Source organism: Cornus florida, unplaced genomic scaffold (genome assembly GCF_030987335.1).
Source record: "Cornus florida cultivar Cherokee Brave unplaced genomic scaffold, ASM3098733v1 CherokeeBrave_3.0.0_Hap2_Chr11, whole genome shotgun sequence".
Lineage (NCBI taxonomy): Eukaryota > Viridiplantae > Streptophyta > Magnoliopsida > Cornales > Cornaceae > Cornus > Cornus florida.
This window is the reverse complement of record NW_026775581.1, coordinates 135873495-135900381: the sequence shown is the minus strand read 5'-3', so window position 1 is coordinate 135900381 and position 26887 is coordinate 135873495. Positions and strand designations below refer to the sequence as shown.

The following is a 26887-nucleotide window of genomic DNA, read 5'->3' as shown; positions in this document are numbered from 1 at the left end:
GGGCAGTATCCACAATTTAGCATAAATAATTTTTATTACCAATAATAGTATACGGATACAACTAGTACACGCAGACCATAAAAACATCCTATAAATTGTCAGGTAGCATTTTGATTGGGAAAGGCTAAAAAATAACTTCTACAACTATGCACTATCAGAATCATTTTCTGAATCTATGTGCATCGGTTGCGGGTTCTTGTAGCCACTTAGTTCATCCTTGTAGCGTTTCTTATCTTGTTCAGCCCTTTCTTCATATGGCTTTTTCTCTTCAGCTGCACAAATCATTTTTAGCACAATCAGAAAACAGTCCATGCATTTTCACTTGTATTGATAGCACAACAGCATGTGTAACTGGGCATACCTGACAATTTTTTCCATTTCTCTCCGAGAACTCTCCCCACATCTGTGAACTGAATTCCAGGGTTACTTTTCTTTATATTCTGCAGCCAACATAACAAGGTGAGACATCCCATTCGCAAGCAGAAAATACCAGCCATCCCATTTACCATGATCCTCCATCTTGAAAAAGATGGAGAAATAAATAAAATAATTATCAATCCCATATTCATGAACAGACGCATATCAGATAGTCATTCAAATGCAAGTAATGGTGAACTAAAGTTGCTCAAGGAAAGCATCTGCCAGCAATAACTTCATCACCCACAGTTTAGAACAAATCCATGTATTTCACATGTATTTCCGGCTATGCAGCTACCCCAAAACAAATCCACTTCCAAAATTATAAAATGATTCATCAGGAAGCTATAGTTTATGATATTTCATGTCTTTGTTTAGACATCCAGAAAATGTAGCCCAACTTCATCAAAAATTAAAATTGAGTTTCACCAACTTGATAGGCCTAATGGTACTTGATGGGCTAATCCTCAACCTCAAGAGCCAGAATGGAGATACTTAGGGAAATGATTTAAATATTAGCAAGCCAGATTCACAAGGATAATTCATGAATGCCAATTAGATTAGAAGATGGATTGTTTTGTCACCGACACATCTGCAATGTGATCCTAGAAGTATCTCTATGACAAACTACGACAGTCAAACCTATCATAATCACTAGTCAACTCTGGATGGTCATCAAACTACCTAGAACATGAACTCATCTAAAACTCTTAGCCTCACATTGACAGCTAGGCATAAAAACTTTGAAGGCACAACGTAGGATGAATTAGAAAGGCAATTTAGACCTTTTGTAATTACATAAGCAAACGTCAGGAAGATTCAATGCAGTAACATGTTATCCTGCCTTCAACCCCCCAAAAATTCAAGTGGCCATGGAAAATACTCCGGTTAATTAGTACGCCATCTCATTTGTAAATCATGTTACTTCTATTGTAGCACCAAATGGCAATACCACCCAAAAATAATAATACAAAATAAATAAATAATGGCAGTAACAGTGTCACTTCCACTTGACACACTTTTTTTGCCAGCGATACTGCTATGCTGCCATAACAAATCCTCAATGAACAGTAACTATCCCACTCACTTCAACAAGGAAGATAAAATTATCTTCAGATCCTGTGTTTCTTGTGGTTCTTTTCTCCTGACATTACATCCCAACCTCTTGTACAATCTATTATACTCGCATCATTATACTTAAATTTCATAAAATGACGCGCTTACAAACTATTAGCCTCACTGTGTATAAACAAGTATCCTATAATGAAAAAGGAAACAAACATGAACCAATTATAATTATCCAAAAATACTAACCTCCCTTTCAGACTGAGAGAAAAACATGAAACCAGACATTGCCCTCTTTGGAGCATTGGGATCCTTCTTCTTCTTCTGCTTCCTCTTCTTTGAACCATCTTCATCACCATCTTTGGGTTTCTTCCTACTTGAAGATGCCTTGGCAGTAGGAAGGTCTTTCTTGACTTCCTTTTTGGACGGTTTCTGAATTGACCAAACATTCAATGTGAAAATAAAATTCATGTGTGGATGTTCAACAAAAGGCAGAACAAGAGAACACGATGAATGGTTTACCTCTTTCTCATCTCCACTTTCACTAGCATCAGACTCTTCTTCCCCGGAATCATCAGTAGGGGAACCTTCGTCATCCTTCTCAGCCACAAAATCTTCATCCTACAAAGAGTCACCATGTCAAATAATGCATGAATTCGCCAGTACAGAGACATGGACATAGCAGGACACAAATACAGAAAGAATCATTGGACAAAAAAGGAAAAAAAGAAAGATAAATATAGGTAACCAGATCCCAATTTGAAAATTCCAACTGATTTAATATTCTTCACAATTAAAGATAGATAATATACTATGAACTAAACCAAACCAAGAACTAAAAATTAATTAACATAGAACTCTTAACTTCCATAATCTTAAAATTTATCTTAAAATTTTGCAATTTTTTAGATTATGCAATTATGAATAGAATAATTGAAAGCAAGTAAATTGACCACCGTCAGATCAAGATTCAAAAGCGAAAATCTAATTGTTCTCAGGGAAATAATCAAGCCTACCTCCTCATCACTCTCGTCTGCACCTGCTTCATTCTTAATCCGTTCAAGATGTGGGTCGACTGCATCATCATCATCATTCTCCAAAACTTTTAATGTACCATCTGTGGTTTGGACACCTCCTAAATTCATGATTTTCAAACCCTTCCCACTGCATCAATGATAAAGTCAAGTTAGAATTTAAATAGCCTTTGGACTCATGACTTGCAAAATATGAGCAGCTCATATTGACCTGATAAAGTCAAAAAGATTGTGGTATTCGTTCCTCTGGATATTGCGGAAGAGATGTTCTTGTTCAGTCTTCAGTCTGATGAGAAGATCAAAGTAATGCATATTTGAGCCTCCAGCAGCATGCCTCTCAAACTCAACATAGTCGATCTACACCCCAAACGATCATTCATCATAAGATATATATTGCATAAGACTGAATTCACAGCATGCAAGCATATCCTGTGTCAGGATAAAAGAAAAAATTAAATAATAAATAAATAAAAAAGATTACCTCTTCATGAAGGATAAGGGTAGGGGGTTTGGGCAAGAAGAAAAAGCCCTTTTCAAGTGGATACAAGACTCCATCTTCAGCTTTTAGTGATGACTTCACTGCATAACCGTCTTGACAGCTGCGGAACTTTCCTGGTCTAGTGACTTTGGCGCCAGACAAGCCACGCAAAATCAACGTGAACACTTCATGAATGAGTCCCTGATATTATAAAGGAAAAGAAATCATAATACACGTGTAAATATAATGCCCAACTCACGTAATATAGTTCTCAAAGATCATATAAACCTTAATATCTAAAAAATAATACGGCTACATTTACATTTAGAATGAAAATAATTGGTTTCTGAAAAACGGCAGCTCAAAGTACAAGCATCATTTCAATTATTACCTTATATGATGGTTGTAACTTGTCTTTATACTTGGTATTCAGAAGATCTTCATTCATTGACAGAGTGCTTTCCAACACATAGTCTGTTTCAAACTGTGTACAGATGGCACATCCAATCAGCAAATGGACATAAAATAGTAAGAAAGCTAAAATGACGTTCATCAATGCAAGAAAACTAGGAATACCTGTAACACAATATGTGGGTACAAAGTTTGTCCTTTACGAATTGGTGGATCAAGAGTGACAACGACAAAGGTATGTGGCTGGTTAGACTGCACAAGCAAAGAACAATCCAAATGAGTTCTGCGCATGATTGCATCTTACAGAACATAACAGGTCAACCAACTGCAATAGTACTTATGTAATTATGTAACAGATCAACTATTAACAAATGAATTAATATCATCGCCTTGAGAGAGCTAAAATGAGAACCTTGGGCAGTAAAAAAAGGCGAACAGCACTGCTGTACTGAATCTTAAAATCATTAGCCTGCCCTTGGAGCCGCATAAATGAAAGATGAAGTTCGACATTATATCGGCCCCTACACAACGAGAATTCTTCAATGAGGATCTCTTTATAACCAGCATACAGGACATATAATTGATGAGGGAACTAAAAGCGATGCAAACCAACAACCACCTACCTTGGTGTAAGTATGGCAATCCCCTCAAATGTAACAACAGCCTCTTCACCTCCTGCACCAACATCCGCCATTGATACGATTTTGTCCCGGAAGACCTGACAAGAAGTAACCATGGCATAAGTAAACTGTAAACAATTGTCAAATATTTATCCATGCAATTCTAAATCAAACACAGTAACGAACTCACCTGAGCAGAAGGAGTATTTTCATCACCAACAAATTGAGTGTTGGAATTAGGTATGTGAAAACTTATCTCCATTAATGAATCTTTCTGCAATAGTAAAAACATAGAAACAGAATATCAATGAAATTGCTCTCGAAAGAACATCTGAAGCAACTTATAATAAACTCCAAGCTTATAGAGCTATCTCGAAGCCCATGTATAGAGGGATTTGCTCCATGAAGCTTATGAACTCAAATTTTTGAATATATCACATATACTAGAACAATACAAGTCATTCAGATAAAAAAGAACCTCGTTAGCCCCAGTTGTGTCATCCACGTGAAACTCCAAGATGACATCATTTTTCCCTTGAAGTTGTGTTTGGGAGACATCTGCTAAGGATACCTCAAATGCTTGCTTTGAACCAACCAGAAAAGTCAGCATGTTCCCTAAAGAGGGGGAAAAAAAGGATAAAGATGGGGATAATTCATAGCAAACAATATAAAAATCTGCTGCACACATTGTACATGATGGACCAAATAATACAATTCATGTAGTCAATTAGACTCAACAAAACAAGCTCATATATAAATGATAAATTAATTGAAAAAAAAAAAAAAAAAAACTGCATAAAATGATTAATCAACCCAATTCCCACTCAAAAGACCAATAAAAAAAGGTTAGAAATAATATATTAGACAAAAAAAGAAGCAAATACTACAACTATGTGTCCACGAATCATAGAACACTTGCTAAAAGCCTAAAACAACATAAGAAAGCATGTCATATCATCAGTATCGTAGAAGAGGCATGGTATGGTCTACTGGTTAACACATCCATCATCTTTGCTATGATCCATGATAATTATGACATAATTACTAATTCTTTTCCTGAAGCTTTAAATAATAGTTAGCAAGTTCCACCAATGAACGAGCACCACATTTGAAAACTAGATGGGAAATAATACTAAAATACATTTTTGAAAATTACTTCAGTGAATCACTACCATAGGATTAAAAAAATGGAAGACAACCAAAAACACAGATGTCAAAGAAATCCACTGACCATTTAAATCAACTTCGCCCCAGTTTTTTCCACTAACAGATAGCTGCTTCTCTTCAGGTGTTAACCCACAGGAGCTCTGGAAAAAACTTGTCAAACTTGCAACATCCTACAAGGCAATGTGGGTGCACAAAATCAGCAAGTCAAAATGTAAGACCATTAAAGGGAATGAGGGAAGTTCTATAAGTTTTCAAATATTTCAAAGAGATATCACGAACAAACTGCAGATGAAAAACTACATTGCCTACAAACACAGATCTTCATACTTATATCTAACATTTCAACTAAAAACAACAAATTAAGCCAAAATTCGCTTTTTTAGACCAAAAAAGGTATATTAATTGAGTAATAAGAGGCTTTTGCATTATAGATGTTGTATTTACATTCTCCATTTTACAAAAACTAACATGATTTTCAGGAAACAGAACCAGCAAATAAATAAATAAACATGCAGATAAGGTAACACTAAAAAGAAAAAAAAAACACGTCTCATTAAAAACGATTAACATTAGGAACAATGGAAAATATTTAACCTCTATTCTGGCCAAAAGGAAAAAGAATGAATGGTTTTTCCAAGAAAGATGGAACGCATGAACACATATTACACGAAAAGACGAGATGTGATGAGTCTAATGACCAAGTGATAACAAGAACAATTTCTTTGTTACCCAAAAAAGGAACTTTTTCTTTTTTATCCAAAAAAAGGTAACATTTGCTTTTTTATCCAAAAAAAGGTAACATTTTCCTGGGGTTGAAGCATTCCGTTAAAAGGAAATACTTTGCTCAAGTTCAATTATTATATTCAAAAATTCCCAAAATTAGATAGAAACATAGTCAAAACTTGTCGTATATTCAACTGGTACTGCATGTGCCTTCGTGATGAGAAGACGGTGGATCACCTCCTTTTGCATTGCACCATAGCCAAAGATGTTGGGATTTGATGCTTGGTTTGTTTGGAGTTTTGTGGGTCACGCCCAAATCCTCCAGAGGGTTGGTTGAGGCTTGGGGAGGTTGTATAGCAGGGGCCCAAGTCCAGGATGTTTGGAGGGTTACGCCTTTGTGTGCCTTGTGGTGTATTTGGCTCGAGAGGAACAAGAGATCTTTCGAAAGAAAGGAGAATCCTATTTCTATGCTTAAGTTCTCTATTATTTCCACTCTTTTTTGTTGGATTGTAGGGAGATATTATAGATCTTAAGAGGAGATGGTCGATTTTTTGGGCTCTTTGAATGTTTAGAGGCCCTATTTGGCCTTGTGTAGTTCTTTTGGGATGCGCTCCCCTTGTGAGTGCTTTTATACAATTTTACTTATAACATAAAGCTTATTGCTTTAAAAGCAAACTTAATTGAATTGCTCTATTTTATATGCTCCAAAATTCAAGTAAGACTAATTACTATCTTGATGCTTAAATTACTCTAAAATTTTAACACCAGTAGAGGTAACTAAATATGGACAAAACAAACAGAATTACTGTTCAAATGTCTTCTTGGAATGTAAATCAATTATGGAAATAGGTAATTTCAGAAAGAAAATTCACTGTTTTCATTAATAATTTTTTTTTGGTAGCATCATAAAAAGCCTAATCTGGATTAGTACATGATGGAGCTCAAGTAGGAAGTATCGATCAGTTCTTTAGAAGATTAGACCATATTAACCTTTCACGGGAAGCATACTTCCTTTGTTCTTGTGGTTGAATACAGGAGAAACTAATAAGCTAACCAATTACACGAACAAAACTATTTCGCAGATACATGAACCAATTAAAATCTAAATAGACACAAGAGTTTCTTGCATAGGCATGTAAATTCTAGTAAAAGGAGTGCTAGGGGCAGTCACTAACGCGACTGTCCCTCCACAGTCACTGTTGCGATTGGCTGAAAAAACAATTACAACAGCTATATTTAAATCCATTAATTACGTCTCCTATTTTTACGAGGCATTAACTTTTTAGGACAAAACTACCCTTCTAATATCTATCTCTTTCTTTGGTCTTTCTTCCATATGCGTGCATATACATATAAACATATATATACACATATATAAACAACTAACCTTGTGTGAATGGATTCTTTCCTTTCCTTTCCTTTTGTTTTTTCAATGGTCTTTAAAATTTTATATATATACACTCCATATGGATTCATGCCAACCTTGCTATGGATGGGTTCTTTATACTTACTTACACACACACAAACACACACACACACACACACACACACACACATATACACCCTTTAAATGTGGGTTTCCATGATTCTAAGTTTTAATTTAAGTAAAATTATGGAATTGAATTTTAGTTATTTTGTGAGAGAGAGATGAGGATGGTTTCGTAAAGAATGAGAGAGAGGTATGGTGGTGATGGATAATCACATTTGAGAGATAAGTATGGTTTGGCAAGTGATAGACAATCATAGATGGTAGCAAAGGAAGGATGATAGCAAGTGATACATATATGTATATATAAACAGTGAAATACAATTGAAAAAAAGAAGAAAAGAAAAGCAAAGATTCCATTCGGAAGGTTAGTTGTTTATATGTGTGTGTGTGTGTGTGTGTGTGTGTGTATACATGTTTATGGATCAAAAGAGGAGAGAGAAGAAAGGCCAATGAAAGAGATAAGATATTAAAAGGGTAATTATGTCCTAAAAAGTTATGTTTTTAATGTTCCATACAAACGGGAGACACGTAATTAATTGGCTTAACTATAACTGTCGACTGTGTAGGGCAATCGTGCTAGTGTCTGCCCCTAGCTAAGGCTGTTTTGATGAACTTGAGCTCGGCTTGCTAAAACATTGGTTTGTACTCGTTTGTTTAATGAATGAACCAAGGTCAAATAGAATTTCCAGGCTCGAGTAATAAATGAACCGAGCTCAAACAACACCCTTCTCAAATCATTTGTTCATGAACACGTTAGGTTACACACACACACACACACACACATTAATATATACCCAAAAGTGAGACGCCATTTAGTATATACAAGGCCCAAATTTAATAAAGTTTAGCTGGGCCCAACTACGGCCCAAACAAAATAAACTCATGAGCCCATATGTGTGTGTATAAAACCCTAACCTAATCTCTCATCTTCTATTTTTTTTTTTTTTTTCCATTCCTCTTTAAGATTGCCGCTTCCAGGTCCCCTCACACACTTCTAATAGCATCACCCCTCTCACACACTCCTATGGCCCTACCAGCATCCATGCACGGACCCATTAGTGGCTTAGTGGGGGCAATTCTGCTATATATTTTTTAACTAGTATACCCTATTATTTTTCACATTTTGCTATATACACATATAAAATCCCACTATTGCCCACCACTGAAATTATTTTAAAAAATCCCAATTACAACCCTACCCCTAGCACTCCTCTTCTAAAGGAATAATTTCAGTTCCTTAAATTCCACATTAAAAATATCCACTGCTAAATTTCTGTTTAATTTAGACAACCTGAAAAACATTGTTATCATCATTGCAAAGAACTGACCTACAATATCGAATTGACAAAGAAAACAAAATACGCCTGAGAGGGAGATAATTACCTGGTCACGGAAACCAGAGAATTTGTAGTACAGACCATCCTTAATTCTAACCCCAAGTTGGTTAGTCCGTGGAACCTTCATCCAGGTAAGGCCCACAATATCAGCCTTATCAACTTCCACAGCTTTCCCACCCCCTTGTTTTTTCCACAATATACCTCCCGAGTGAACCCTAAGTTGTCCTGCATTCTGCATTTCCAAACATAAACAAAAGACTCTCACAATTTTCACAATATTCATGAGCATCCAGCAAAATTATTCATATTTATAAATCCATGTGCATCAAAAAAACCTAAACAATATTCCCAATTCTTCAATAAATGAGTATATGATTAAGGAAATTAAAATCTGAATCCATCCTGCAAATAAATGAAGTGAGAAAAAAATTTAAGAGTGGTTAAAATTCCTCGAAAATGGGGAACTGGTATGCAGTTGTAATACTCATACACCTTGGATTCCACGATTCTGATTATCACAAGAAGCTTGGGTTTGAAACAAAGACCAAAACAAAAAGACAGAAACCCTTGCATTTTTGGTTAAAGAGAGAGTAAGCCTTAATCAGTAGGAAACTTACAACAAGAAATTCTCATCAAACAATCGAACATATAGAACTGAGGTCATATCAAAAGCAAAACCCTAGAAAAGAATGAATCACCCAAAAATTTGAATAGATAACATAAATTAGGTTTTCGCATCACATTCACATAGCAATTGCAAAAATATTAGGGTTAGGGTTTCTGGAAAAAAAAGGAAAGAAGCTTGGGTTTGAAACAAAGGCCAGAAAAAAAAAAGACAGAAACCCTCGCATTTTTGGTTAAAGAGAGAGTAAATCTTAATCAGTAGGAAACTTACAACAAGAGTAAAATTCTCACCAAACAATCGAACATACAGAACTGAGGTCAGATCAGAAGGAAAACTTAGAAAAGCATGAAATCAACCAAAAATTTGAAAAGATAGCAAAAATTAGGGTTTCGCATAAAACATGGGGCTTCGGCATCACATTCACATATCAATCGTAAAAAATTAGGGTTAGGGTTTCTGAAAAAAAAAAAAAAGAAGAAGGGAAAGAAACAGAAACCCAAAAAAACATAGAGAAAAATTGATTTTAAAAGTTGAACTTGAGGTTGAGCGTTCAATCTAGAGAGATAAAATGCAGAGAGAACTCACAGAGCCTCCGCGGCCTCCAAGAGAGATATTGTTGAATAAGTGACCATCAGCCATCTTTGCTAGCTTCGAATGAGATCACTGGCACTGCGAAATATCCTTCTATGCGGAGAGGGGGATATTTATAGAATAGAATTGGTATGGAGTGCGTATTGCGCATCTTCGAGGTATGGCGCGAAGAGGTGATTATCATGTGTGATTAGCCCACCATAAAAACTGTGGCGATGGCAAGAAGTTTGGTGGGCTTGAGAGGCTGCTTAGTAGTTATGGGCCGTAGGGAATATATGTCAAACCCAACTGATAACCATCATCTATGGCTAAAGAATGTTCAACGGTCGGAGATTGAAGTGGGTAGAATTCAAAATTACCATCTAGGAGAGCCCATTTTATAACCGAATTCAGTCCAAACTCCTCTGTCATACACACTTGCATAGTTGCATGAGCTTTGCTCCTTATAGTCATGAAGCCCAGTACAGAAGCAGCTTAGTTACACAGCAACAGAAGTATTATAATTCGGTCAGACCATCTTGTTGATGTTCCTCAAATGGAATTATCCATGATCTGATTATTTTGGGAATAACATAATCTGGGCCATACTCATTGTATCCTTTCTATGGGTTGGATCTGGTCCTACTACCTTGATTTATAATAGATCCATATTGAAAATTCCTTAGGTTGTGTTCCGTTGTATAGAATTGGGCCTTTAGAATTAAAATTTGTAGAATTGGAGAAAAACAACTTACAAAATTGAATCAAAATTTTATTCAATTCCATGAATTTTAATTCCAAGGCTTCAATTCCATACCGTCGAACACAACCTGAGACTATGTTTGGCTGCATGGAGTTAGAGTTTTAGAATTAAAATAGGTGGAATTAAAGAAGAGAGTTCAGAATCACATAAAACTGAACCTTTTTTTTTTTTTTTTTTTTTTTTCAATTCCAACAATTCCAATTCCAAGTTTTCAATTCATGCAACTGAACATTGCCCGAAAGAAAATTGGATTCCCTTAAAATTATGAGTTTATGTGACAACAAACTTTGGTTTGGCGATGATTTGAACAAACCAATTGAAAATTCAAATTGGTTAGAGGTAGCTTCTTTTGATCATAATTATTTGAAGCGCTACAAATAACTCAAATGGAATTAAGTTCAAGACTTTTTGAACTCAACTTGCTCCTTTATGGACTAGGTAATAACAGAATTAATGTTTCCCCGACTTGTGGGAACAAAGGAGTTAAGTCAGTAGAAATTTACTATCAATATGTTGGGCTTAGAATGAATAGATGATACTGAATCCAAAATCTTTGCCACTCAAAGTACCGGGTGATTTAGATTAGAATCGGAGAAATTAAGGGGATGTATAAAACTAGAGTTTTGGAATTGGAATTAAAATTGGTAGAATTAAAGAAAAACAACTCAAAAAATTGAACTAAATTTTTTTTCCAATTTTACAAATTCTAATTCCAAAGCTCCAATTCCATACAACCGAACACAATCTAATTGTTTTTCAAGTCCAAATCTAAATTACCGATTCGATACTCCCAAACACAATATTATATAATTTCACGTGTTATAATACAAATTTCCCGAATTCAATTACCACAACCCAAGCTCCATTTATACATGTTTAATGGGAAATCATGTGCCTCATGACATCAATTTATATCAGAACTTTGACCTGCATGCAAAATCATACCATTTTTAGGTTACATACATTTATTTATTTTATTTTTTCAGAAATTACATATATATATATACATATTATTTTACAAGTTGAGGCTTATTATTATTATCTCCTCCTATCCAATTAGTGGAGTTTTAGCTGCCTAGATAACTTCAATGATATTGTATGTTGTACGTTTCCCCTTGTCTTCACAAGTTGACATCACTCTATCTACTATAAATGCATTAATGTATGTTTGCATTTTTATCACACGTATCTCCATGCATCCATGCATATATATATAATTATCAACATATCAGTGACCTAGCAGTATCAGTCTCTTACTTTTTAAAGGGAAGTCAAGGATTTAAATTTCAGAAGAGACGTGAGAACCAATTAGAAAAAAATAATAAAAAAATGCCACAAACGTATAACTTAATGAAGTCAAGTAGCAGATGGTTTTTGTTTAGACAGAATGGAAGAATATTACTTTATTTGATTAGTTGGTTCCATAGAAGACATCGCCATTTAGTGCTAGCTGCGTAGAGGCAACAAACTCCATAAATTACTCCCAACAACAAACAAAAATGTACTGAGAATCCAAGGAAATGCTGAGTCGAAGATGCATATGATTATGCTACATAAACCTATAATTTAATATGTATGTATATATACACTTTCAACAGAGGGGGAGACATATAAAGGATATTCATTCAGATGCTATTCATTCCACATACAACAAAAATCCAGAACATTTAGATCTACATACGACAAATTTTGTTTATTTTATATGGAAACTGGTCTGAATTGATGCAGTAAATTCCAAACTTCTCAATTTTGATCTTTTGCATATTTGTTTTAAGTTAGGTGTCATTTGAAAAAGTAGTACTAGTACAGAGAATAATGATCTCTGATGCATGTATTACCAAATAGACCACAATCCCTATTTTTTATTGGGAATTGACTCTGATACTATCTGTAATGACCTGCTGCCCTGTTTAGATACTAAAAAAAAAAAAAAAGAAGAGGAATATCCATACATATAAGTGTTACCAAGTCTCTCCCCAAATAATGTGGGACAATAACACATGTATTTCCATCCCTAGGAACCAAAAATCATGGTTCATGGTTTTGGAATGTGGAATATAAACCAGTTTGATGTCATAAGTTCATAACCTGTGAAAATTCAGGGGACAGTTACTTGCCACTTCAAAAAGAAACATGAGTGTTCTTAATTCAGTCACATAAACCATGTACTAATTCCATTTCAAACAAACATCCAATTACAAACACATAAAATTGGTCTTAAGTTGCCTGCCTCGTAATAATCGTCTACTTTGTATTGTTTATAATACAGTTGTAACAACAAAAAACAAAACATAATAAACCAAAAAGAAGCACGGATTATATATATGGTAAATCTTTGGAGGTGAAGCAACCAGAGAAAGGAAGCATCAAGGAAAAGATACAGAGCAACCCAAGTGAGAAGCCAATATCATAAGAAGAAAACAAGATCAGATGGCTATGATGATGGTGAAAAGTGAAGAAAATGTTGGAAGGCGTCGCATATGTGTGGTGGATGGAGAGGCCCTAGAAGCTAGGTGTGTCAAGAGAAGGAGAAGAGATGCTGCTGCTGCTGCAGCTGCACTTGGCTGCGATAATAAAGAAACGCAGCCACTGCCAAATCATCAAGTTGAGCAAACTTCTGCCCCCACCACCGTGAAGAGAAGTTCAAGGTTTCGTGGTGTCAGCAGACATAGATGGACCGGCCGATTTGAAGCACACTTGTGGGATAAACTTTCTTGGAATGCAACACAGAAGAAGAAAGGAAAGCAAGGTAGATCATATTTCATTGTTGTGTAGTTTTTGAATTCTTTCATTGTTTTGCTTGTGCCTAGCTAATGTGAATTTTTCTGTTTTCTTCCTTTGGGTTGTGCTTTTGGAATGGAATGTTGGGACTGAACAGTTTACCTTGGTGAGTCCTTTGCTATTAACACTCAGGTTTTAGTTATCTGCAGTGTCATATATATATAATTTTTTTCATTATTTTTGTGGATTACAAAAAATAACATGTTTTTCTCTCCAACTTTCTCAGGTGCTTATGATGAAGAAGAATCTGCAGCAAGAGCATATGATTTAGCTGCACTTAAGTATTGGGGGATATCAACTTTTACCAATTTCCCGGTACTATAATCATTCTTGATAAAAAAAAAAATAATAATAATAATAAATAAAAAATGTTAGTATTATATATTTAACCTATATATAAGATCTAATTTTCGATCAAACACTATTGATATTTTATGCAGGTGCCTGATTATGAGAAGGAGATTGAAATAATGCAAACTGTAACAAAAGAAGAGTACTTGGCATCTTTAAGAAGGTATGACTTTAAATATATTGTCCGATGCAATAAAGATTGTCCATGGCTCTTCCCTTGACTAAACTTTGTTTTTCTTTCGTTATAGAAAAAGCAGCGGCTTTTCAAGAGGTGTATCCAAGTACAGGGGAGTTGCAAGGTATGCTTTTTATACAAATTTACGTAACGAACAATTTCTTAATCACAGACGAGGAAGCAGATTGTTCTAAATACTGTTTTGGGTACAAAATGCAGACACCATCACAATGGCAGATGGGAAGCTAGGATAGGGAGAGTTTTTGGAAACAAGTATCTTTACCTCGGAACATACAGTAAGTTAAACATCTCTGATTTACTACAACGGATATGATGCAAACTTTGAACTTATAATTATCTAAGTTGAGAGCATCTTGTGTCCTTTTAGGCACCCAAGAAGAGGCTGCTCGTGCTTATGACATTGCAGCAATCGAATACAGGGGCATTAACGCGGTGACCAACTTTGATTTGAGTACTTACATCAGATGGTTAAAGCCGGGAACAAGCACTCCAGTGGTTGCTCAAGAACCAGAGACAGAGCTGCCTCAGGCAATGCCAACCTCTAGCTTCATTTCCGAGGAGTCCCTGTCCATGTTCAACACGAGTGATTTCACCATAGATAGTTTGAACATTCCTCAAAAGCAAGAAGAACTGTTCCAAAGGAAATTCCCAGTTAGCTCGGGCAACAAATCCTCTTCTCCCACGGCACTTGGCCTCCTCCTTCGATCTTCCATATTTAGAGAATTGGTGGAGAAGAATTCGAATGTTAGTGAAGATGAAAATGATGTGGAAGACACAAAGAACAATCCACAGACATGTAGTGATGACGAATATACCGGGATATATTATGATGGAAGTGGAGATATCCCATTTATGCTGTCTTCCAACAGTCTTTGGTATTGAGTTGCAAGGAGAGTTCCATTCCAGTTATAAATGGTCAAGGTATATAATGTGCTTGGAACAACATTGTAAACAAGCTAGCCTCATCGATCAGTACAGGAGCATGATTTTAAACAATTTTCATTGCTTTCTATTAGAACGTCTGAATTTCTATAGAAATGTAAGATTTTTCTTTGTTGATATGGAAATCATGAAAAATATCCCTCTTTTTTGTATTCACTGATAAAGTTAATTACTACTGTAAGAACTCGAATAAGACACACCCACTTCTCTAAGTAAGACCGTAAGAGAGTAGATATCAAGTTAATTATTATTTTTATATATTAACAAATAACAAACACACCCACTTGTCTAAGTAAAAACTCGAATCTTTGACCTTTTGTTTTGAAACGTGAAAAAGTACCACTACACCACGTCATTTTGGTGCTCTCAACAGTGATTTCACCAACTAAATAAAAATTTGTTTAAGAAATAAAAAAACACCAAAATGAAACTACACAAGACAGTAACCTAACTAGTGACATCTTTCCGACGTGTTTTACTGTGCAAGGTCGGGACTTCAAGTCCAATATGAATTATGGCATAATATGATGACAAAATTTCTCGCTTAATTTAAGAAGAAAAACATATATAGAAGACAGTCCCTAGTGAAGCCTAATTTTGTCAAAAGACATCCAGATCAACATAATTAATGGACAGACAATCAAGGAGGGTCGCCTACCATTAAATATAAGATAGATCCATACATTCATGTTTGAATTCTACAATCACACTATCCAACATTCAATGGTCACGTTAGCATTTCTCTTACAGTTTAGATAGTAAAGTTTTTCTGTGGTGCTTGATAGCAAGCAACACAAGAAGGATTTCATGTTTACGTTTAGGTGATGCTTGTCTTAACCTGACTTAGATGGGAAAGATTTGGGACATGTTTCTGATGAAGGTATCTTCTAGGCACAAACAATTTCTTAAAAGATCACGCCCCATATGTGTCCTGGTTTGACAATAAAATTTGAAACTAAACATAGTCTGCAAAGTTGAATTGGACTGCATATTATTTTCCTTCATTTTACATTAATATTACTTCCATTTTCCAGCATTCTTTTCAAAGCAACCAACCGAAGAATATAAATCATACCATAAAGCTTAAATGTATAGGGTTGAGCAGTTAATTTATACATTATACAATCCTCATTCATTCAGTTTATAAGTATGAATACTCTCTCAAATGGTAGGATTAATATACATAAAATATGAAATCGTTCTCTGAATTTACACCACTGCTTTCTTGCTTCCCCAACACTAGGACAACAGCTCAAGTTCTTTGGATATTAATAAATTTAAAGACAAGACAAAAAGAAAAGATGTAAAGAAACTAACAAAAAGTGAAGAACCTCCCTTCGCTACCACAGAAGTTTGTTCCTTACCCATCCTCATCAGATAAGTCCTCGTTTGTTGAGCTTGAGTTAAAAGCTTAACCCATACATGTTGAGTGGCCTGAGGGGAATGTTCTTGCTGAGGAAGTCTCACCCAAGGACATAGATGCCAGGGATGACGCCCAAACACGAGCACTCCTAGCCCCGTTATGGAAGTTTCTGGTTTTACACAGCTTCAGCTTAATCCATACCCTCTTTACATCAATTAGCTGGAGAGCACGTCCCACAAGCTGGCTCGACTCTCCAAAGATCCCCAAATTCAGATGTGGAATGTGTGCAACCCACAAAGCCATTAGACGAGATAGTATCTCCGGGAAGAAATATAGGAATGCCCTCAAGAAGAGGAACAATACAGAAAATAACAAATAAGGCTCCCTCAATAATATCTCCTTTAGAGATGTTCGATTCCAGGGCTGAAGGACTTTATGATCACTTTCTGAATTGCTGGTTTCATCTTCAGTCAAATCCACCACTGGCTCGAGCCCTAAAATGGAAAGAAAGATATTGGGTAAAAAATAAACATAATCATCATCGAATGTTAAATGCTTTGTGGAAACAGAAAAGAAGAGAAGGAGGAGGGGGGTTGTTGAAAGAAAATCATTTATATTACTACACACGAGACATTGAAATGATTTACTTTCACTGGATCACAGGCCTCTAAGTCATATGCAAGTATTTTTTTTTGAAGTGTTACCTGTAGTTCTCTCATAGAAGTGTGCAAGGGAGCGGAGATCTTTTGGACCATGATATCGCACTCTAGCTGTCTGGTTCACTATCAATATAGAGGGCAAGCTGTGAATTCCATATCTTGAGAAAATGCTGCAGATACGACAAAAAGCATGTAAATAGAAATCATGACAATGCCAAGACACTAATGTGACAATAGGATATGGAGAAAGGGAATGTAAAGCAACCCACCTTGGCAAGGCTGAAGACTGTTCAACCATTAAATGTTTAATTTGAGGAAACATGGAACTGAGGGCAGCAAACTTGGGTTGAAGATCACTCGAAAAAGGACACCAGGATGCATAGAACAAAACGGCAGTATATACATTAATCTGGCTGGATCTTAAAGCTCTATCAAGGGATTCCCCATCCATCTTTAAAGACAAGAACATGAACTATATTAATAATGTTCAGTAATCTGCATGTCTTTATGCAGTAAAAGATATGCAAATTCCAAATCCAAGAAAAAGTTCCACAGGAATACATCATCATTGGAATAAACACCATTGCAACCACACCATCACTGTTGTCGTCATCATCAAGTATATCATCATCTTCATTATCACAAGAAAAAAAAATAAACAGCAGCATGGCTTGGGCTATAACATGACAAATTCGATAAATAATCAGTAATTGAGATGATTTAGTGATTTCATATTTTAGTTAGGAAATTATAATTGAACAAAAGACCAGTAACAAAAATTAGTGGGTGATCTAGTCTTGCAAAAATGTGAAATTTTCAACCCAGTATGAGAAAGAACTGCTGGTGTTCACAGGGGGTTTCCAAGTGCAATAAAGAGCAAATGTTCTTTCTTTGCGACAATCTCATAAATTTTAAAGTGTTAACTACCATCTACTCTAAAAGCTTAAGCTGTTAGAGAGGGTGCAACTTTAATATTTAAATCCTTCAACACGCCCCCTCACACATGGCCTTCTTTTTGGTCCAACACGTGTTTTCAATATTAATTTTCAGGGTGATGATGAGGTTTGAACACGAGACCTTTGACTATGATACCATGTTAACAACCATCAACTCCAAAAGCTTAAGCTGTTAGAGAGGCTGCAAATTTAATATTTAAATCCTTCAACATAAAGGTAAGATTACAACAAGAAATAACTTTTCCTCACTGTTTTTACATACAAAAAAGAAAATGCAAGCATCATATAAAACTACATGCTTCAGATGGAAACCAGTAGAGTCCATGAAACTGTACGTAATCAGAAACATGATTAAAATGAAACCTACTTAATAAATAAATCCTTAGCAAATTAAACTCTAATTCATAGGACAGCTAATTAAATTCCGGTTTGAATAACATGAACATTCCGCACATGGGAGAATATCTAACTTCAGAGAGCTAAAAATCCATTTGCACTCTGATCAACATGACTACAGTAAAGCAGCGGATTATAAACATCTAAAAGTAGTGGTTTCCTTCTATGAGAAGCATTCAAAGGTTCCACCACAACATCCGTTATTGTGTGGGTATGACAGATAAGTGAGCACAAAACATGATCCAAGCAAAAATCCTACAATTTAGTCAAAGCATCTATTTGAAACTTTCAAATCATAACAGCAAACACTGAAAGAGGAGACGAGCTCATAAAAGGAAGAATGTGCTCAAGAAATTTCAACTAAACCCCAAAGTAGAGAAGGTCGTTCAGCTAACAGAAAGGCAGATATGTATAGAGAGAAGCCTTGTTCTGAATCAATATCCCATAAAATATATATATATATATATATATATATATATATATATATATATAATAAATAAATAAAAAACCACAGTACAACATCAACTCTTAGTTCAAGAAAACTTCTATAAGCAGTACTCACAGCTCCACAATACTCATTTGAGAGAGAAATATCCTACTAGATAACCTTGTCCTTGCAAATCACACATCATCATGTGTTTGAACTACCTGACACGTATGGTAACAATTAAATGGTCATAAAGAAATTTAAACCACTGCTGGAGAGTAGACATATTGGGCGAAAAAGTAATCTCTGAAATGCACAGCATGAAACCTCAATCTCAACTCACTCCTGCAAGAGATATAGTTTGGCACACGGGGTTGGGGAATGGTTTGTATATGCACTAACACATAGTCAGACATCCCAACAATTTGAAGTCAGCAACCCAAACTATGTTCTTCGTCCAAGAATAAAAATTTCAAAACCTTTCTATTCAACCTTATATTGATGTCCTCTAACAAGTACATACAAGCCTAATCCATGTTCAACATGTGTTGGACACTGACACTTCCAAGCACTCCTTGATTGTGTCCATAATTTAGGAATAAAATTCTTGGTGTCACACACATAGCTGACACTTCTTGAACATATATTAAAATGGACTAACATTGATCATTGTATGAGACTTTCTTTTTACATGAAAACAAAGTATAATTGTAGATTTGTATTAAAAATTAAATTTGACCATATTTAAGAAAACATAAAAGTTTGAAGGCTTATTAAAGGAGCGAGCATGGGAGTCATCAAACTTTTCATATACATACATATTCATATGCATTCCATATTTACATACAAACACAAACAATTACATGCAAATAATTACTACGTGACAAATTTCATGTTGGTGTTAAATATATTTTAGTTGTCATATATAATGTAATTTTAATATAAAGTACATATATATATATATATATATATATATATATATATATATATAATCGCTGATTCCACGCCAACTTTTTAAAGATTTCTCTGTCAACTTATCTATGTTGTTACGTATCATTGTCCCGTGTCCATGTCTATGCTTCTTTGTGTGTCCTTTTTGGCCTCTCCAATCTCATCTTAGAAACTTCAACCAGCAGAAATATTATCTTGGATAGTCTACTTGGTCAGATCAAAGCAACTCAAAAACCTATTGGTATCCTTCCAATAACTACGGAGAGACCAAAAAAATTGATAAATATCTCATATATCCTGTTTCTCCAACTTAGTACTTTCATCCAGATTCTTGATTAAATTTATCACTTCACTCATTCCTTTTTATTCAAATTCCTGGACCACAAAAACGCCTTGCCAGGCACATGGCTCCCACTCGATCACTTCCCTATGGGTATCACCATCAGCTGCATGAAAGAGATTTGCTGAGAGGAACTTGCAACATCTCAATGCAGCAAGGAGCCAGAGCCACTATACTTGGGCCACAAGACTGACAACTAATGATATTTCCCGTCTAACTTTCTACATAATATTACTTTTTTCCAATAATCCAGCTCCCCAAAGCATAGCCTCAAAAGTTGAAAAAAAAATAAAAAAAAATAAAAAAATAAAAAATAAATAAAAAACACGTTTGTAAAGAGAGCAGAACAGTGAAAGGAATCCCCATCTCTCTTTGCAGCCCTGGAATCAGGACCTTCCCTTTCTATTTCTCGGTAAGCAGCTACGCTCATTTTGGGTCACATACACAATAGAGAAAGGATCTATACGTGTCTGATTCCTGGCCATTCATTTGTGCGTCACTTATTTTATCTACATATATACCAAAACTAGAGCATTTCTATGGCAGTAATATGTCAACAGAATCAGCATATACGACTGCCTTCGATCTCAACTACGAAACCACGGGAAAATGTTCAGGCAGCTGGGTTAGAAGGACCATCAAGCTGTTAGGCTGAGGGCAGATGTAGAGTAGACAGCGATGGTGGCGAAGGATCCAAAAAGTTTCCATGACACGCAGTCTTAGCAGTAGACTTTAGTGATCCCAGCTTTATCCCGATCTCTTTATAGGCCCTATATTATCTATAAGCTATGCATAAACATGTAGACATTTTAAAATTGTTTTCACCATGCTCCTTGTGCTTCAACAACTTATGCAAATCTTTTTTCCCTAAATGATGAACAACTTATGAAATTTAAACATGCATCTCAGGGATAAGTTCATACAAATTATGAAGAAACAACAAAATATCATATGGAGATTGACTTCAAAAAGAGAGAACCAAAACAAGGGAACAAAGGCCATACAATATGCAAAATCTCAAAGATGAAAAAGGTGAATTTGAATTAGCAAGTAAAATTTGTTCCCAAAAGACTTATCAAAAAAATAAATAAGAACCTTTGCTCCCAAAAGAAAAAAGGCTCTTTCTAGTAAAATGGGGGAAAAAAATCAATTAAGGTCAAGCCAACTGCTCTCCAACACAGAAAAAAAGGGAATATGTAAAACACCCAATCTCTATAATTTGACCCTTAGAGATGAGATCTAACTAAATAATTTATCCGATTTTCACCAACAAGAAAGATTAATAATCTGTCTTCAAGGCAACAAATTATTTGTGATTTATTCAAAGAAAATTTCTGGATATGTGAAACTAACTTAATTTTAGACATGGACTAACATAGGACAAATGTGGTCACAAACCCCAAACTTCCCATCTCACTAAATTTGCTACCGGAGCATTGTGAACCTGGATAGTCCATAGATTCGGGAGCCGAATCATCATCCTGACACCACTCAAGCCCATGGAAATATTAGTCCAGTCGCCATGTTTAAGTAAGATAACTTTTGACAATCTCTAGGTTCTTCTCCGTGTGGTAATCCCATACGATCCACTTGTTTAGGATGCCAGTCTTGACTCTTATTCTAGGAGTTTCAGTGTAAGAGCTTCATCCACAATTTCCTTTTCTACCACTTCCTACAGTGACTATTTGCTATGTGTGGCCAATTGAACTTATAAAGTACTCTTATACATTTAGACTATAGTCATTCGTCTAACTTGCACACGCCAATTGGCTAAACTAGTCTCATCTGACTCCCTGTCATCATCTGTTAACAACTCGTATTTCATTTATTCCTTACTTACTATGCTTCATATAATTTTCATGAAGTTAACACGGGTAGAGTTAGTAAAGGAGGATATGATAACATGTGGTTTGACTGAGGCTATGGCCTTAGATAGAGAGGAATGGAAGAATATAATTCATGTAGCCGACCCAAGTAGTAAGGAAATGCTTTTTTGTTGTTGTTGTTGTTGTTGTTGTATGCAAAATTATAAAGTGACTATTTAGGCGGTTGGACCTGTACAACAATTAATGCTATAAAGCAAGGTGATCTCATACCCTATCATATGCACTATCCCTTTGAGTTACAGGTGGGCAGTGAAGTCTCAAATCAAAAAATTTCTCGCACACGGAATATGTTTATGCCAACTTATCAACGTGTTCCATAAAATACTAAACGAACTACAGTCAATACTTGTCAAGTTAACCCATGCTGCAAAGATCAAAACAATTTGTCTATGCATCTCTCAACACTTTTTGGGTTATTTTACACTCAGTCTACAACGAACAGGATTGGATTTCATATTCAAATGAACCTTGTAATCATAGGGAAATTTTAGCAACGGGCTTAGCAAAATAAAATTTTGGATAGGATCCTATTGGATCACCCCCTTCAAAATTAAATGTGAAAGTTTTCTTTCATCGGGATCAAGTAAATAAACCAAATAAAGATTTTAAAGATAAAGAAAGCAATTCTAATTTTCAAATTATGGAGAACCATATTCATTTCATTTTGTCTTCATCTTTCCTTTTACCATATCCTAATTTTCATACTACAATCCACTCATATGGTCTTGGGTTCGATTCCCTTCTCCCTCAAACTACTAATCCTCTAACCATTGCCAAGTACAAGAAAAAAAAATAAATAAATAAAAAAATAAGACACTGCTAAAGAAATGTGGGATTCACTAAGGAAACAATGTGATCAAGGAAAACAAGATTCAGCTTCTCAAAGTAAGCATGCCTATATCTTGCCGCTAACAACAGTTGCAATTGCCGGATAAGCATATCTCAGTCAGATACAACAAAGAGCAAGCTTGAAAGGCATCAACCAAACATGCATTCTCAAGTAAAGAGCACAAGTCCTATTGCTTGGTATGAGAAGCTTCACATTTACACAATTTTCAAAGCTTGTACCTCGAATGACAAATGGTACGTTGACAGTGGCTGTTCAAGGCATATGATAGTTTGACAGTTCTAAGTAGTGACCATTTTAGCTAAAATGGTTCCAAAAGTGTTGAGAACCGACAAAAATGATCTTTTGTAAATAAAATGTCCATTTTCAATTTTAATTCGGTTTTGATGTAAAAAATGGTCGGGAATGACCAGGAGAGAACAAGCTGCGGGAGTCGACTCAAAGAAAGTGGGAGTCGGCTCACAGGGCCGTGGGAGTCTACTCACAGCCCCTGTAAGTTGGCTCACACAGAGAAAATGAGAGGACGCATTCTGTTCTACACTAAAATATGCAAAAATAACCACGAGTCCGAGATGCAAAATTTTGAAGACATTGTTCACAAACTTATAGACTATTATAGAATTAAAGAACCACTACTTCTATCAGCTTCTTCTTCTTCTTCTTCTTTTAATTTTTTTTTTTAATTTTTTTTTTTTCTGACTCCTCCTTAAATCATCCAACTAAATAGAATAATAGATATCCGAAACGGTGAAGCACAAGATATCTGCATTATTCAGTCACACAATTTGTGAGGGTCATTAATTTTACTCGTGCAACAAAAAAATTAACTATAATCGCCATATTCAAACTAATTTATATAGATACGCTCACTTACATATCATAATACCACATACATGTATATATAGTTACATGAAGAATGACCTAAAACCTGATTCAAAACAACAGAATAAGCCAAAACGCAACAACAATCTAGTGGCGATACCAAGAAGGAAAATATTAGAATTCTTGAATCATCCTTAGAAGTTAGAACTACAACCGAATCCAACGGTACAAAAGCCCACATATTTTAATAATTAAAAAATAAAGATAAAAAGAGGACAATCATTCCATCAAACAATAAAAGTTTATAAACAAATGCAATTTAATCCAGAAGAATTTGAACCTATACATGGGAATTTACACACGGACAGCCAAAAAGAATACTAACAAATTGAAAAAGAAAAAATTAAAAATAAAAATAAATGATTGACCGCAAATGGAAACCCCATACCTCAATCGGCGAAGATAACGAGATCGCCAGAGGGCATTGAAACTGTAGATCGTGAATGAACGGAGTGGGCTGAGGATGGCACATGGATATAGATGCAGAAGATGATGATGAAACGTCTCGAATCGAAGATGCCGCTGTGAATATACATAGCAATACAAAATATTTCATCGACGCCGCCATTAATAGATCAAATAAACGATTCACAGTTCAAGATACGCCCCCTTCCGCCCTCTCTCTCTCTACTACCCTTACAATCTCTCTCTCTCTCTCTCTCTCTCTCTAAAACTCTGACCCTTCGGTTCGAAAATTCGACCACTTTCTCTCTCCTACCAAACCAGCTTTGCAACTCTCTCAGCCACTTTCGTCTTCGTACATTTTTGATATCTTATTGCTATCATGACCTTCGTGGATTCTTGATAAAGTTACAGCTCTAGACAATAAATTGTGTCACTCCAGAGGTTGATTGGTTGAGAGATGACGTGGTTACCTTTTGACTTTGAAAAAAATTGGCTGTGTTTTTATTGAGTAAGCTGAAACGAACGACTTACCAATATGGGCGTAATAGCCGGTTGAACCGTTTTGTACGATAAAGCGGTTTAAAACTTTCGGTGCTCCGGGTTGTGACAATTTAATCACGCAATTTAATATCATAGTCCATATAAAGTACAAATAACTACTTTTCAGCAAGATCCTATTGTTCTGCCACCATTTATTTGGGGTAATATTGTCGGAATGAATAAATATTTTATATTATCAAATTAATGTAGCTAAATTTTTTTTTAAATCAATCATGAGTGATGAGTAGATAGTTTATATTATTTAAATAGTGATTATTCAGTAACCGAGTTATTATTACGTTTGTGAGAGTTTAAGTGACAAATCTACAATACTTATTAAAATAAGATAGAAAGAAATAGTCCCTATTTGTTCTCGTTGCCATGTTTTTGGACTTTTTTTATTTTTAAAAGGAAAAAGAAAAAATATATTGCCCATAGGCTCCTTCAAAAATTATTTTCAAAAAAATTTTAAAATTTGATTTTTCTTTTTATTCTGGCAAGTAACGCCCACAACAATTGTCTTGAAATTGCATTTCCAAAGGTGGCCTTAAGGCTCCGTTTGTTTCCATGTAAAATATTTTTTTTGAAAAATATTTTTATTTTTAAGTAAAATATTCTTTTACTTTTATTTTGTCGGTATTTGACAAAGATCTACATCAAAATTGAGGTCCGATTTTTATCTTTTAAGTAAAATATTCTTTTATTTTCCGATTTTTATTTTTTAAGTAAAATATTCTTTTATTTTTATTTTGTCGATGTTTGACAAAGATTTACGTCGAGATTGAGGTCAAGTCCATTGGACGGGACATATAAAATAACTTACCGAAAATTTATAAATAAATTATTTTTATTAAATTTTAATGTTTTTTTTCTTCGTAACGACAACTAAACACCACCAAAAAATAAAAAATATATATATTTTCTAAAAAATATTTTACTTTTAAACAAGCGAGCCTAAATGAAAATGCTTCTCACTTGAGTATCCATCTTAAAACCTAAATCCAAGTCTCAGAACAATTACTTCTTTTGTGTAGATAATGCCAAACATCAAGCCTACTTGAAAATTACATGATCTTTGTAAAATAATAATTTGAAACCAAGTATCAATTTTTTTTTTTTTTTTTTTTTTTTAATTACAAAAAAAACAATTATCACTCACATGGTCTTATGAAGACTTAAACCATACATTATTATACTTTTAAAAGTTAGAAAATACATACCTTAGTACCAATAAAGTACACAACCTTTGATAACAGTGGATAGTTCTCTCTTTGACGACTCTAAAATGACAGTAAAACCACCGCCTCAGGGAGGAAGTTCCAAGTCCTTATTAAGACTAGTGACTTTGTGAGTCTGTCTTACCTATAGAAAAGAAAAATGGATTTTTTTTTTTCATTTTTTTCCTTACCCAAGTTCAGATTAAAAATGGCTGATATTTTCGCTATCCTCCACTTCATGCAAGGTTGTTTACCTACAATGAATAAAAAATAAAGTTATATTTCTCATCATCGTGAATGTTTCAAACTGAACAATCATTCCTCACCTTCCGAACTCAATCTTCTAGGTCAACGAGAGAAGGGAAGGTGTATCCGTGTGGGACTTCACGAAATGGTTTGTAATCTAAAGGCTCCAAATAAATAAGGCAGCAAAACCAGTCAGTCACCCTAAAGCCACCACTGACATGCCAGATTCAGGCTGCTATACAGCATGTACATGACTCAAACCATTGATGAAAAACAGAGGCACCTTAGCTATAACAACACCATTGGAAGGACAGTGCAGAGTGTCCCTTCCTCTGAACAAAGCAGAAGTTGCTAGCCTTCTCCAACTCATGCTTTGGCCTCAGAACTGTATAAATGCCGCAAAAAACCATCTGAAAAATCATACTATATCTCTTGTTGAACCAGAATTACATTTAACAGAGACCCAAGACAAAGAATCATAGAACACAAAATGCTAGGTTAAAACTGCATTCATTTCTTGATCAAACTGGATTCAAGTTTCTGACCCTGTTGTTACCCCCAAGGTTTCATACCAAAGGCAAATTGTTAATTTTGATGATAATACCCTACTAGTGTGGAAATGTGATCTACTTGAGTGTGATTAGTTTCAGGACAATTTATAAACTCAAAGTATGTAAAGATCCATGGACAAATGCAAAATCTCTCTTGGAGCTAAGCTCATGGCATATGGAATTCAAATGTTGAAGATCAAGTTCGATACCATCGGGTCATATGGGTTGATGAGAGCTAGATCCTTGTTAAGT

The 26887-nt window shown here is 35.1% G+C and overlaps 3 protein-coding genes across 3 annotated transcripts; 1 reads left to right on the top strand and 2 right to left on the bottom strand.

Annotated features, from left to right (window-relative positions):
* Positions 1-15: 15 nt before the first annotated feature.
* Positions 16-10096, bottom strand: LOC132282403 (FACT complex subunit SSRP1). Its single transcript, XM_059784074.1, has 16 exons — positions 9952-10096; positions 8788-8973; positions 5257-5362; positions 4504-4640; positions 4216-4299; positions 4029-4123; positions 3818-3926; positions 3571-3657; positions 3386-3478; positions 2998-3195; positions 2728-2873; positions 2499-2646; positions 2005-2103; positions 1732-1914; positions 362-440; positions 16-272 (listed from the first exon to the last, which is right to left on the bottom strand). Exons 1-16 carry the CDS (start codon positions 10003-10005, stop codon positions 145-147), a joined length of 1932 nt encoding a protein of 643 aa, XP_059640057.1. The 5' UTR covers positions 10006-10096; the 3' UTR covers positions 16-144.
* A 3033-nt stretch (positions 10097-13129) lies between these two features.
* LOC132282215 (AP2-like ethylene-responsive transcription factor At1g79700) lies at positions 13130-14909 on the top strand. Its single transcript, XM_059783823.1, has 7 exons — positions 13130-13448; positions 13578-13586; positions 13707-13795; positions 13921-13994; positions 14080-14130; positions 14226-14302; positions 14395-14909. The coding sequence occupies exons 1-7, from the start codon at positions 13130-13132 to the stop codon at positions 14907-14909; spliced, it is 1134 nt and encodes a 377-aa protein (XP_059639806.1).
* A 1132-nt stretch (positions 14910-16041) lies between these two features.
* On the bottom strand, positions 16042-24436 carry LOC132282902 (5'-adenylylsulfate reductase-like 5). The gene is made up of 4 exons (XM_059784724.1): positions 24065-24436; positions 17261-17442; positions 17037-17161; positions 16042-16826 (listed from the first exon to the last, which is right to left on the bottom strand). Exons 1-4 carry the CDS (start codon positions 24242-24244, stop codon positions 16381-16383), a joined length of 933 nt encoding a protein of 310 aa, XP_059640707.1. The 5' UTR covers positions 24245-24436; the 3' UTR covers positions 16042-16380.
* Positions 24437-26887: the final 2451 nt, after the last annotated feature.

What these genes read in the sequence shown, in the direction of transcription:
- LOC132282902 (XM_059784724.1), bottom strand. Translation starts at nt 24,244, where the DNA reads ATGGCGGCGTCGATGAAATATTTTGTATTGCTATGTATATTCACAGCG. An exon ending in CGTTATCTTCGCCGATTGAG is followed by an intron (nt 17,443 to 24,064) that starts GTATGGGGTTTC and finishes TTGTCTTTAAAG; the next exon opens with ATGGATGGGGAATCCCTTGA. An exon ending in CAGTCTTCAGCCTTGCCAAG is followed by an intron (nt 17,162 to 17,260) that starts GTGGGTTGCTTT and finishes TCGTATCTGCAG; the next exon opens with CATTTTCTCAAGATATGGAA.
- LOC132282215 (XM_059783823.1), top strand. Translation starts at nt 13,130, where the DNA reads ATGGCTATGATGATGGTGAAAAGTGAAGAAAATGTTGGAAGGCGTCGC. An exon ending in CAACTTTTACCAATTTCCCG is followed by an intron (nt 13,796 to 13,920) that starts GTACTATAATCA and finishes TATTTTATGCAG; the next exon opens with GTGCCTGATTATGAGAAGGA. An exon ending in AAGTACAGGGGAGTTGCAAG is followed by an intron (nt 14,131 to 14,225) that starts GTATGCTTTTTA and finishes TACAAAATGCAG; the next exon opens with ACACCATCACAATGGCAGAT.
- LOC132282403 (XM_059784074.1), bottom strand. Translation starts at nt 10,005, where the DNA reads ATGGCTGATGGTCACTTATTCAACAATATCTCTCTTGGAGGCCGCGGA. An exon ending in CAGACGAGAGTGATGAGGAG is followed by an intron (nt 2,104 to 2,498) that starts GTAGGCTTGATT and finishes GACTCTTTGTAG; the next exon opens with GATGAAGATTTTGTGGCTGA. An exon ending in GAAATGGAAAAAATTGTCAG is followed by an intron (nt 273 to 361) that starts GTATGCCCAGTT and finishes TGATTTGTGCAG; the next exon opens with CTGAAGAGAAAAAGCCATAT.